Genomic DNA, 13,721 nt, shown 5'->3' on the forward strand with positions numbered 1-13,721 from the left:
GGGAATATAAGTCCTGCACAGAAAAAGTATTAAATGTAGAGCCTTACCGCAAAGCAAACGGAAAACCTCGAGTTTCACAAATCCTTTCCAGCAAAAATCACTATTTACGAGACGGTGAACTTTTTCCTTTTTAGCCAACGTTCCCAAAAAAAGGTTCTTAATTCGTAGCGTATTTCTTTCGTAGTTTCACTAAGTCGGTTCATTTGCCCGCAGGTTCCGGCAAGTCGTACACGATGATGGGCGCGCCGGGGCCCGACGAGGGCGGCATCATACCCCGGCTGTGCGATGCTCTCTTCGAAAGGATAGCGAAGCAACAGTCGCCGCCCGCACTCACCTACAAGGTAAGCTTGGTTTAGCCATTGTGTATAACGGTTTTGTTCTTGGACCCTTTTGTTTGGTAGCTATGGGATGCGTGTAAGGCTTAGCTTTTCTATACCATACCCATCCTTTAGTGTGAGACTGAAGGTTGAATGCGTACTGTTAATTTGAGTGACATTGCTGTGTAGTTTCTGTGTGTTTGGGGTCGCTTTTCAAGTGTCATGTGAGTATTTAATCTTTTAAGATAATCGTACAAGCGTAGGTGGTGTTTGTATCTTAACGATTGTACGTGTATAGATATGGTGGGAATTGTGTTAACTTTCTCTATTAAAGTAGGTTTATTTCAGTTGTTGGTTGATGTTTTGGTCCCTGAATTAAATGTAGAAGTAGAAGTCACCTCATATTACTACCCAATAAGTGCGGTAGTAATACAAATAACTACAAACACACGCAAATTTATCAAATAATTTATTGATTAAAGTATTATTTCCAGTGTGGAAGAATGACAGCATTAATGAAATACTGCTACGAGTATAAGACATGTATGATAACCGCCCTGGTACTAGTTATATTTGAAACGTTATGTAGCTAACTTCGCATACTCCCTCAGGTGGAAGTATCCTACATGGAGATATACAACGAGCGAGTGCACGACCTCCTCGATCCGGAGACGACGCGTCGATCGCTGCGGGTCCGAGAGCATGCCGTGCTCGGACCCTACGTGGATGGACTCTCGCAACTAGCTGTTACGTCTTATCAGGTATGTTTGTAATGTAGTAGGAACTTTCGCTTTTAGAGAAATATTATACCTGAAGGTTCGCTTTCCGTGTCCAAATTAAAAGTTCGTGTTTGTAAATCGAGAATTGCTGGAAGGGATGGGCTCGTCTTGTGGTTGAAATTAGAGCTATAAAGAAAGGGAATTATTGTTGATCTAAGCATTATTGAGTTTACAGCATTTAGTGTAAACCTTTGTTTGTTTTATCTGATATGCTGTGTCTGATAAAATACTGCTCAATTGTAATGGCTTTAAATTGATAAAAACACTAAATATTTAGAGAAAGAGTAACCCAAATTACCTTTTATGAACGGTAAGAAATAGGATAATCCTCAAGAATCACAATGCAGATTTTTAATATTGAAACAAATACGTTTTACACGTGTAAGTATATTATTATGCAAAAGAACGAAACGAAGACTCACTGGGTATCAGCTCTCGTAGACATTGATATGACAGTTAATGTTTACAGCGTATTTCACTTCGTATGTATTTCATAATATTACAAACGTCTCATCCCTGATATATCTACATGTAATATCAAAGTATAATAAGTATACTCGTGTATACTTTCAAGGCATCATACTTGAGCCTTGTGACAGCCCTGTTTTCGTTTATCTTTTATTTTACAGTACAAAATATTTAACTGCCGTCAATTTTATTTCAGTCTCATAGTATTAAAAACATGATTCCGCGAATCTGAAAGCCTGATACTGACATTTCAGTATTTATTATAAAGCACTTTAATTAGCTTCAAATTCGAGTTTTAATTAAAGAAGATATTCAAAACCGCTGTGGCTGAATAGTACTCTTTGTAATGTATATTTTTTTAAACTTTGACTTTGACCTTTCCATAAGTAGTCCATAGAGCACAGGTCAAACGTATCTTCACATCTTTCTTTGTAAGAAAGGTCAGGTTAAGTCGATAACTATCTCTAGTACTGATCTACCGCGTATCTTGATATAAGACAAAGTAAAATAAGTATGTATTTACAAGGTATAAAGGTACGGTGCCTTCTTGGCTACACGGTTTGAGTGATAGTGGATGTACTTTATAATGATATAGTTTCTTTCAATTTGGTGGAAACAAGAATAGTTGTTTCGTGGTTATAAATATACCGACGAAATTAAAATGTGTGTTCTACGTTAATAGGGATTGTTTACGCTGTAAGTGTGATATTGCAGATGGCAAAGTAATATATGAAACTACTGATATATTCTTTTGCAATTTGCAATATAATTGAAAATGATGAAAACAATACGCATCGCGGGAAGGCACAATCGCTATCAAGCCAGTGCATTAAGCAGGAATACCAATAGCAATACCAACACAGCGGATATCTGCTAATTTTATAAATTTCCATAAGCATCTATTAAATATTAGGAACGGTGGGAATTACGTAGATCGTGGCTTCAAAGATTGTCCGTTCCGACGGCTTCATTACGCCGAGTCGTGCTCCGAGCCTTAACGGTTTCCATTATTTTGTCTTGATTGCCGCTAATACTCGCTTCCACTCAAACGTTTAATTTTCCCAGTCCATCTCTCGAGAAATCTCTCTGGCGAATATCGTTTATCTTTGAAATTCAATCTAACTTTGGTCCTGTCTTGCTCGTGTTTCGTGATGGACGGGTGGAAACGCTGGTCCGGTTAAAAATGTCTTGTTTACGTTGCAGACGACATGATTCATGTTTGAAGATATGTATATTCTGTTAGAAATGTTATATTTTTGAACTGGTGCGGTTAGATGGTAATTATTTGTATGGGATCATTCGATAAACTGTGCAAAGAGCAAATATGGAGTTTCTTGTCGGCTCTTCTCCGAAGCGGTGGTAAATGATAAAAATATGACGATTCAGTAGAAGTCTAATTGAATAAATAAATGTTTGAGTATGAAACCAGCAATTATATTGGAAGGAAATTTACAATGAAAATTTGCGATATTGTTTATCATATTAATTATTGGGCCGCTGAAATTAATGTCGCTGAATCGTGAAATTGCATTTATTGTTTCTGTATTCACCTATTTTCAGATTCAAAGTAAATATAATATTTACATGTATATCTCCCATTGTTGACGAAGCTATGAAAAAGTATTTATTTTTTATTAAACTGAAGAGATATTAACTATTTGATGATATTTTTTTCGTTATTAAGAAATATCTTGGTGGTCTAATTAATTTAACGAATTGAAACAAAATCCGTTGAAGCACTATCTACGTATTTCAAATGTTAAAGCTCATTGAATTTTCAGGGATTTGCTGAAGCGTAATATAAAATCAATATCAGTACTGAGAATTGTATTGTTTCCGACCAATTTCATTTGGATGAGGTTATGATTTCGGCAAATTATCCTTTTATGGACGTTGTGGGATAATTCAGGATACTTATCAAATTTTTCAATAACCTGTAGGTATATTTGTAGTCATCGTTTTTTGAATGAAGGGTAATAATAGCGTTAACATTAAACTGCTCTAAACAACATTTTCTCTATTGCCGTCCTAATGGATTGGTTCTTAATAAATTGTACACGATCATATCATGATATCTATCGTTTATTTATGAACCATATTACGTACATATAAGATTGATAATGGAGAGAATGCTTCACTATATTTAATGTATGTATCTATTAATAGAGAAACCTTAACCCATAGTCGGAAGTATATACCATTCTGTATTCATACTTGACCCTGAATAGAGAACGAAGTATATAGATTATAGATATTACATAACCAGCCGAGTGCTACTAAGTCAGGGCTATATAATGGAATACGTAATGTGCGTGCTCCAATGATGGATTATAGCCGAATGTATGTATCACGTGTACAGTATGGTGTTTTGGCTTTATGCTGTTGTATGGTTTGGACGAACATTTTAGATGTTTCGTAACGACGTTGAGATTTGCTTAGCTTATTAGTGAGCTTAGCTATAAATGAGTGTATAGTTTCTATGTTATTGTTTTGTTAATATGAGATTGTTTTTCAAAGTATACGTAAGAAGGTTCTTTCGTCATAACTTCGGTACTAAAACGATAAAATAATAGGTTTTTATGGTAGGAAATGTTGAATGCTCAGATGATTAAATATTTAGACATGATTCCATCCACAATATCCGATGTTCAAATGAATGCGGTGGTTTGATGTGATTGTATGGCAAAATTTATATTGAAAGCCGATTATAGGTACTCGAAACATTTCAACTGGTTGTTGGCCACGATCTTCAAACAAGAAAAAATGAGTTTGTTATTTGTATAAATAAGCTCTTTACAGGCAATTAGTGGTCTTTGCTGAGTAATGGTTGTTACTTGTTCCCCGAGCTCGGAACTAATAAGACGATATTTTGAGATTGAAATTATTTTCTTAGCGAGGGAGATGTGTGTGATTGTTTCTTTATATTATAAAGAGAAAAGAAAATATACAACACAAGGGAATTTTTGGAATCTATCCTACCTTCTGACAATTTAAAAGAATACAATTTCCGTTGAGAAATTACATTCTATTTCAATGTAATCCATCTTAAACAAACATAAGAGTACATTTGAAGGGCCGTAATTTTATTTATTCACTCGTGTTACGAGAAAAACTCGCTGTGGAAGGACGAGAGCCTGCAAAGGTGCTTCAAACAAACCTAAGTAAATAGCGTTTAATTTGCCAACTTTATTTTGCGTATTCCTAACGTTTTAATGTTTTTGAAATTTTTTATTCCATTTGTGAGAGAGCTGAGGAGAGGTAAAAATAGAAATACAAACAGTTCAGTTTTTAAATTGTTACCAAACTGTTGTTTTTACTTTAGTTAACAAAAATATTGGTTTGTTTACGTAACAGAAAATTTTGCACAAATATTTCCCTAGCATATTCTCGAAAAGTGCGTAACGCTCTCGGCCTCTTGTCTTACTTGTCCAATTAAGAAACATAAGCTTCTCTTCGTTAGTATTTGACTTGACGAAGTAAATGAGACTCTCGAAGTAAACTTCCAATTTGAAAATCAAGTGATTACAGAAAGAACAATGAATTTGTAAGGGCCCTTTAATGACATTCGATGCCTTTTAATTGGGGGTTACTAATAGAAAAATTCTTTCATATCTACTGAATTATTATTGGAGCATTGAATTTGTTTATATGAATAAAAAATTATTGATTACAAACTATTATATCTCTATTTCATTCCTATCACAATATGTAGGTATCCCTGATAATATTTCGTAGCACATACGTAATTCGGCAAAGTCCTACAGCCAATAAACAATATCAGCTAGGTACTCACTATCAACAAGTGCGAAACAAGGGCCCATGTGAGAGTACTATCGTGTATCGATTATTCAATGAGCTCTCTGCTTTACAAGCAACGACCGTGACCCGCCTTGTGCCGCGAACTGGGTTAAAGATGGAACAAGGATGAAATTACTTTTGTTTGACAAACTCCTTTAAACGTAGGGAGGTTCGTGTTCAAGGTATCTTTATATCGGAACTTTGTTGAAGATGACATTGTAGGTAGAGGTAGTTAAGGATTTTTTCATTTGTAATGAGCTTAATGAATAAAGGGTCGGGGTGATTCCATATAAATTTTCTGGACAATTTTATTTCTTTGCATCAGATGGAAAATCTTGAGATCTCCACTTTATAATGGTTATGCAAATAAAACAGATAAACGTTCACACTGAGTGGAATTGAATATTTTACAAACTTTTACTCGTAAACCAAAATGATGCCAGAGATATATTAAATGTGAAATACAATTTCCGTTTCGTGCAACACATTTCTTTACTGCCGTCGGTAAAGCTAAACAGATTTAAAGAATACGTCGAGAATTTTACGTGGGTACAAATCATTGGAACATCTCTTGATACAAAGTTCTATGATAAATGTATTGTGGTATATCACTTTGGCAGATAATAAAGCAAGTTTGCATCCCTCGAATGTAATTTAATTTCGGTCGAGTTTTGTGTGTTGTGGCGGAAAACCGTTACAAGTTCTGACTTCTGGCAAGAGGTGTTCCGCTTCGAGACGTTGAAATTGCTTGCAATATTGCGGCAGCTATGTATATGTAGGTACTAGCGGTAGAAACGGCTACTTAAAACTTGGACGGGATATTGTGTAACTTTTGACGTCAAGGGGTAATACGATGACGTTGGTGTTTAAGGGTACATAACTGTGGGATGGATGGTTGTATGTAATTAAATTTTGCTTTCGAAGCGTATTTTAAAAATTATAAAGTTTTCAGTTTAATATCAAACTACACTTGTATGTATGCGAATATAACATAACCACTTAGATACAGGTGGCACTCTTTTTATTTCCTTCATATTAATATAAACATGCCTTGGGTAAAAGCCATTTGTAGATATGAATATTGACATAAGGCAAGAATGAATTGAGATTGTGAATTCGATGGCGTACCTATTGCTTAAACGAGGAACAGGTGTTTTTGAGGTTTCACACGAATATATGCCAATACTTATCACTATTTTGTTCACAGGACATAGACAACCTAATGACTGAAGGCAACAAATCCCGCACAGTCGCGGCTACAAACATGAACAGTGAATCCTCCCGTTCCCATGCGGTGTTCAGCGTGGTGCTGACACAGACACTATGCGACTCTGCGACAGGCGTGAGCGGGGAGAAGGTGGCGAGGCTGTCCCTGGTGGACCTGGCTGGGTCTGAGCGGGCGGTCAAGACGGGCGCGGTGGGCGATCGGTTGAAGGAGGGCTCTAATATTAATAAGTGAGTTGCTTTGTTTTTATTTTTAATTAGTTATTAACTGCTAGCTGTGGGATTTCAATCGTCCTCAAGACCATGGGTAAAAATGCACTCCTATGTCAGTAGGTACTATAGAGATAGATTTTTCTAAGAAGGTAAGTCGCTGTGAAAATGCAACCATTTCAATTCCAAATTTTACTCAAAGCGACAAGCTTTCGGGTTTTGCTTGCTTGTATGTTTTTGTCGTCTGTAAGATCGTAAAGTTTATGAACATTAGCTGAATGGCATTGTTTGAAGGATAACATGAAAATTTACTAGATGGATAAAGTGCTTATTACCACTTTAGATTTGTTATAGGAAATTTATATGCCTTTTATAACAATGAAAACTTATTTCCTTTTTCTTCATTAAAAAGAAGATAATTTCTACCATAGCCCAATTAAAACAATCGTTTACGAGTTATTTATCCTCCACCAGGTCACTAACAACGCTCGGCCTAGTTATATCGAAATTGGCGGACCAGTCGTCGGGCAAGAACAACAAAGACAAGTTCGTGCCGTACAGGGACTCGGTGCTCACGTGGCTGCTCAAGGACAATTTGGGCGGGAACAGTAAGACTGTTATGGTAAGTTTTGATTATGATTGTTTACAATATTATGTGTGTGTGTTAGGAGTTATTGTCGTATGATTTCATGAAGTTATAATTAAGTTAGTAGTCAATTAGAAAAGCTAATAGTTCAGAATTGCTTAGGTAAACATTGAAAAGTAATTATTGCTGGCATTTACGTTCATTTCTCTTAATGAAACACTTTATAGTTTATATAAATTCAATGTTTTCCTTTGCGTTAAGATTTTCCGTTATTTCTCTTAATTAGCACAAAATATTATAACTATATCCATTTTATCGTGATTGCATAAAATTGCCGTATCATTTTGTTTTGTCCTATAGTCACTTCTTCTTTCCATATGAAACCTTTATTTTATTTATCTATGTATCTATAAAGCTATCGATCTACCAAAAAAGAAGCTTATCCATTCAGTAAAAACACATCATTCCAACCAACAGGTAGCGACAATATCACCAGCCGCCGACAATTACGAAGAAACGCTATCCACGCTTCGCTACGCGGACCGAGCGAAGCGTATAGTGAACCACGCGGTCGTCAACGAGGATCCGAACGCGAGGATCATACGCGAGCTGCGACAAGAGGTCGAGGCTCTGAAGGAGATGTTGAAACATGCTACGGTATGTGATTTGAGTGTAAGTGATTTTTATTGAATATTTATTACACAAAAAAAAACTAGAAAAAATCATAGGCTTCAGGCTGTAAAGGGGAAAAAAGAATTAGAATGTTATGTCTATCTGATATAGTATTATACACACTTTCTCATTTCTGTAGCTTCAATTAAGATAGATGTGAATATTTTGTTGTACGTAGGAAAATGCTGATCATTTCACATAATATTTTGTTATATTTAAGTATGTATTATGTAACAGTGTTGAGAAGTCCTATTACAAAAGCTTTTAAAAATAAAGTATTTTAAAACAAAAATACTGGGTCTACGACAACGGCAGCACGGCTTATCCGCTACGACAATATTTGCTCATCTGCTACGATAATGCTCACTTGCTACGAAACAACTGTCCGCTACGGCGTAGCAAGCTTTTGTGTTGTCAAAAGAACCCTTGTTAGCGATATTTTGTTTCCTGTTATTTCAGTTCTCGCATTATAGTTTTGGTGCAAGCTTTTTGTTTTAAAAGCTGTAGTAATAGCGTTTATGTAACGAAATAACCATAGTTTTTAGTAATATTCTAAATTTTATGCACAAAGTTTAGCTGTAAAAAAACTTCATCTTAAATTACAGGCTTTTCCATTTTACGTGTCTTATATTTTAGTTTTTATGTACAAAGTTCTGAGCTTTCATAAATTATTTATCAAGAAGCCGGGGCGATATAAAAAATAAGGTATGACACAGTTGAGACGATCTCAACGATATCGTGGGCCCTTGTATAAAAGGGGTCACGTATGCATAGATCAAGCTAACACGAGACTAGGCGAGTCTAGATACAGCTGTATTGAACTAGGATAAAATATACATAAAACTCATGAATATGTATATTCGTGTTTAACAACGCTAGTGGCGTAGGGTGTAATGGAAAAAGTTTTGCGTTGTTTATTGGCACGAAATGATTATAATGAAAATGGGTTTGTTTTTGAGAAAATATTGTTGTTTAAAGTTTTTGGGGTGTGCTGGATAGTTATATATATTTTAAAGTAAAGTTTGTGATGATATTAAAAGGAATAGCAATGTTTTAAAGTCTAAGAGCAAACGAAGCAAGACAAGGAAATTTCAGTATCTATACGAGTACCTCCAACGGTTTTTATAAAGGAAAAACAATGATTAAATTCCAATATCTTTGTAAAACTCTATACTCTTAAAAGGATAAGTTTAAAACATAAATTTTGCACTAAAAAACCTTTGCTAAGTAAAACTATAGTATACCAGTATCTTCAACAGTTTTTAAAAAGGAAAAACAATGATTAAATTCCAATATCTTTGTAAAACTCTATAAACTCTTAAAAGGATTAGTTTAAAACACAAAGTTTGCACACAGGGTTCACCAGTCGGCGAGGATGTTCACGAGAAGCTGGCGCAAAGCGAACACCTCATGAAAGAGATGTCGAGGACTTGGGAGGAGAAACTTGTGGAGACTGGTCAGTGAAATGGGGATTTTTTTTTATGAAATGTTGTGCGTTTTACTGTGTGTAAAGATTATTGTGTACAAATGTAGTTGTGTATTTAAGTTGGTAGATGCATTGAATAAAGTGCAATGGGGAAATTATGGATGCGGGTTGATTTCGGAAATTTGTGTATACTATTATTTAGAGAGAATTCTTATTTTTAAAAAGCGCTTCCAGAATTTTACTTTACGTGGGTGTACTCATAACCTACGATTAAACATATTTTTCTTTCAATTAACCGGAAATTTTTATTAAAATTTCAATTAAAGTTACTCTCAAAGTAAATTAGATGCGATGTACATAAGAAATAATATTTATAAATGCTCATATAATGTGTTATTCGTGTACCAGGTCGGATACAAAGCGAAAGACAACACGCGTTAGAGAAGATGGGCATCAGCGTGCAGGCGAGCGGCATCAAAGTGGAGAAGAATAAGTTCTATCTTGTCAATCTTAACGCTGATCCCTCGCTCAATGAACTATTGGTTTATTATCTTAAGGTAAGCTAAGAGAATTTTGTAAATAGCAGAAATATTGGAAAATGTATTCATACACTGATTCATTAATTTATAACTTATGCGGTCGATATAATATGTTCGCATTTAATATTATCAAATATTTCCAAATAAGTAAGAAGCCTATATTATGTATTGTCTCGTAAAGTAAATTGTTCACTATAGTGTCTTCCTTTAGTCTTCCTTGTCTTCCTTTAGGGGACTGGAAACCGACAATTTTATAACTATCCTTATTTTCTACTGTTTTCCACAAATATTTATCAAAATCCTATTCTTTTTCGCACAGGACCGCACGCTAGTAGGCGCGGACCGTTCCGCCGATATCCAACTATCCGGGCTCGGTATCCAGCCCCAACATTGCCTCTTACAAGTTGAGGGCGGAGCCCTACACATGCAGCCTTTAAATGCGGCTAGGTGCTTCGTCAACGGAGCCCCCGTGCTCGAAGGTGTCAGATTGGGGCATGCGGATAGGATCCTGTGGGGAAATCACCACTTCTTTAGAGTCAATTGCCCCAAAGATACCAATGAGCTGGGTGAGTTTTGTAAGTATTGCTTAAATTATTTGTTGGAAGGAGGGAATTTTATGTTGATTTATCCAATTGGATCTTAGTCATTTTTTTTGTCACGCGATCTTGCTAATGTTGAAGCATTTTTGTTGTACATAGAGGCTGACTGTAATAATTCTATTAACAATCTTGAAAATCTTCCAGAAAAAAAGAGTAATAAACACCAGAATGACATTTTTTTCTGATGTAAAAAAAAACAGTTCTTTCTTATGTTATTGAGAACCAAAAAGCAATGGTGTAGACTTTGAAATTTTTATACTATTGTCTCAATAATTTAATTTTGTTCCTTTCCAGCAACAGCATCCGAGCCACAAACTCCCGCGCAGCCGATCGACTACAACTTTGCACGCGACGAAATAATGCTCAACGAGCTCAGCAATGACCCCATACAGACGGCCATCTCGCGCCTCGAGAGACAACACGAGGAGGATAAACAGGGTTCGTTTATTATTGTATGATAATGTGTTTTTTGGTGCAATAATCTTTTGGATACTTTGACTGGTGTAAAAAAAATATTGGTATTGATGTAGATTATATCATATCATTTTTGTAAAATTTCTTTTCGTAAAATTATGCAATGTCTAAAAATATTTTAAGATTATCATGACGGTTTTATTTCATTTCAGTTGCTTTGGAGAAACAGAGACAAGAGTACGAACGACAATTTCAGCAATTACGAAATATATTATCCCCGTCTACGCCTTATCCGCCATACTCATATGATCCACTCAAGTTAGGTAAGATAAACTAGCATTATCCAAACGTTTTTTTACAAAATGTAAAAGTTACTTTTTGGCTGAATAATGAAAATAAATGAAGCATTTTAGATGTTTAAACTTCTATATTGTATGAATCATGGGATATTTTAATTTTTCTAGTAGGTTTTAGACATTATTATTATTTGTAAACCATTACCAGTTCCAAGCTTCGTATTTAATTTCAATAGATTGTACTGTATTTTCTTAATAGTTAGCCTCATCGACCATACTATCCGGCAGTGATTTACTAAATGTTTAATATTATTTTACATTAATAATTTAGTTTATATTCAACTAGCTTACCGCTCGCGCCTTCGCTCGCTTTGTCTAAAACCTAATAAATTATATACTAAAACCTTTCTCTTGAATCACTCTATCTATTTAAAAAATAGCATCAAAATCCGTTGCGTAGTTTTAAAGATTTAAGCATACAAAGGGATATAGGGACATAGGGACAGAGAAAGCGACTTTGTTTTATACTATGTAGTGAAGTGATTCATATACGTGATATGAAAATTGTTCAAATATCGCAATTAATTTTACCTAAGGTTAATTTTATTGCATGTACATGTTTTTTTTTAATTATAATTAAATCGATTATTAATAATCACTCATAAGTGATAAGACCGCCATCTGTGGTGTGACTTCTTTTAGCATAAGTTTTCTTTTTGTATTTTTTTTAATGGCAGTACAATAAAGTATTTATATAAATAAATAAATAATATTCGCAGGTAAAATGAGCGCATGCACGCCGACCACGGCCGCGCGGGTGGAGCGCTGGGCGGCGGAGCGCGACGACACGTTCAAGCGCTCCATCGGGCGGCTGAAGGCGGACATACTGCGGGCCAACGCGCTCGTGCAGGAGGCCAACTTCCTCGCCGAGGAGATGAGACGGAACACGCGGTTCAGTGTCACGCTGCAGATACCGCCGCAGAACTTGAGCCCTAATCGCAAGGTGGGTGGGTCCTCTTTACTTGCGCGAAAGTTATAGTACGCGTCACGTAAAAAGAACACTGGATGAAAGTGATGGGGTGTGCTTGCGCATGGATCGATTATTGCTCGAAAGCTATGTGCCGATTATTTTATTTTTGAATTAGGCTCGCGAATCGTGGCTTCGCAACTACCTATTTGTTATTCTTATACCACCTCATAACACCAAATAGACCGATAAATCGCCAATGCGCAGCTTAACCGTCAGCGTTTTTTTTTACTTGACACGAACTGTAGGCCACCGTGAGGTTTTAGTCAGTAGAAGTCTGACATAACCGTGCTGCTGCCCCCGAAGCAGCCGGTATTCATGATGAATTTTCTCACGTTAAAAAAAGGTGAGTGCTCTAGGTAGTGCGCACGCTCTATAATAGTGGATGCACTCTATTTTAGTGCACAATGCATATGCTCTTCAATAGTGTACGCGCTCTACAAAAGTGCACATTGCATATTATGCACAAGTGTACGCGCTCTACAAAAGTGCACATTGCATATGCACAAGTGTCCGCGCTCTACATTAGCGCACAATGCATATGCTCTACATAAGTGTACGAGCTCTACAAAAGTGCACATTGCATATGCACAAGTGTACGCCCTCTACATTAGTGCACAATGCATATGCTCTACATTAGTGTACGCGCTCTACAAAAATGCACATAATATGCACTACACTGACATACAAGCTCTACATTGACGAATACGCTCTCCATTCGCAAAACTGCTCTACAATAATGCAGCTATTCTTTATTCATGTTTTTTTCTACATAAACGTATTCGCTCTACATTAACGCACATGCCCTACACTCGTGCACACCTTAACGCAAGCGCTATAAACGTGTGCTAATATTGCGAAATGAGCCGCAACAGGCTCGAGACAAAATTAAGCATCTGAAACAATGATATTATATATAGAAACAAGAGGTAGATACGTTACCAACGCACCAAAACGTAAACCGTGAATTGGTCCTAATTGGGACCAGTGGAATCAGTCAGATTGTGACTTGTGACAGCGAACGTACATGCTGATATAAACGTTAAAATTATCAATAATGCCTTCTTGTGTGTTCAGAAAGTGCACAAATTACGATAGTAAAATAAAGAAAGATAGAGGAATATCATATCACAGGTAAATGTATTAAAATATTATAATTTTAGAGCAAAAATAACAATTTGCAATTATTAATGAATGACACTTGCTTGACACTTGTATTGAAATAATGAAAGGGATATAACATTGCTTCAATCACTAGTGTGACAAAGCTAGCGCACACTGTGTTCAAAGATTATCATGCAGATACGATTATTGAAAATAGAACGGCTATTTTATTAATTTTGATTTGGGTAAATACTTGATTATT

At 35.9% G+C, this 13,721-nt stretch overlaps 1 protein-coding gene across 14 annotated transcripts in view; it reads left to right on the forward strand.

Moving 5' to 3' along the window:
• The window catches only part of LOC123694173 (kinesin-like protein KIF13A), a 112,754-nt gene that overhangs the window by 70,074 nt on the left and 28,959 nt on the right, over positions 1-13,721 (forward strand). For 10 of the 14 annotated variants that reach the window (XM_045639520.1, XM_045639552.1, XM_045639544.1 and 7 more), the window contains exons 4-14: positions 214-341; positions 929-1,078; positions 6,570-6,817; positions 7,271-7,418; positions 7,860-8,054; positions 9,411-9,510; positions 9,889-10,037; positions 10,339-10,594; positions 10,913-11,056; positions 11,245-11,355; positions 12,108-12,331. In XM_045639520.1, the coding sequence (XP_045495476.1) occupies positions 214-341; positions 929-1,078; positions 6,570-6,817; positions 7,271-7,418; positions 7,860-8,054; positions 9,411-9,510; positions 9,889-10,037; positions 10,339-10,594; positions 10,913-11,056; positions 11,245-11,355; positions 12,108-12,331 (1,853 nt within the window). The remainder of the gene's footprint in view (positions 1-213; positions 342-928; positions 1,079-6,569; positions 6,818-7,270; positions 7,419-7,859; positions 8,055-9,410; positions 9,511-9,888; positions 10,038-10,338; positions 10,595-10,912; positions 11,057-11,244; positions 11,356-12,107; positions 12,332-13,721) is intronic. The other 4 variants (XM_045639575.1, XM_045639622.1, XM_045639528.1 and 1 more) reach the window with 3 other exon arrangements.

The sequence above is a fragment of the Colias croceus genome, chromosome 1 (genome assembly GCF_905220415.1).
Source record: "Colias croceus chromosome 1, ilColCroc2.1".
Classification (NCBI taxonomy): domain Eukaryota; kingdom Metazoa; phylum Arthropoda; class Insecta; order Lepidoptera; family Pieridae; genus Colias; species Colias croceus.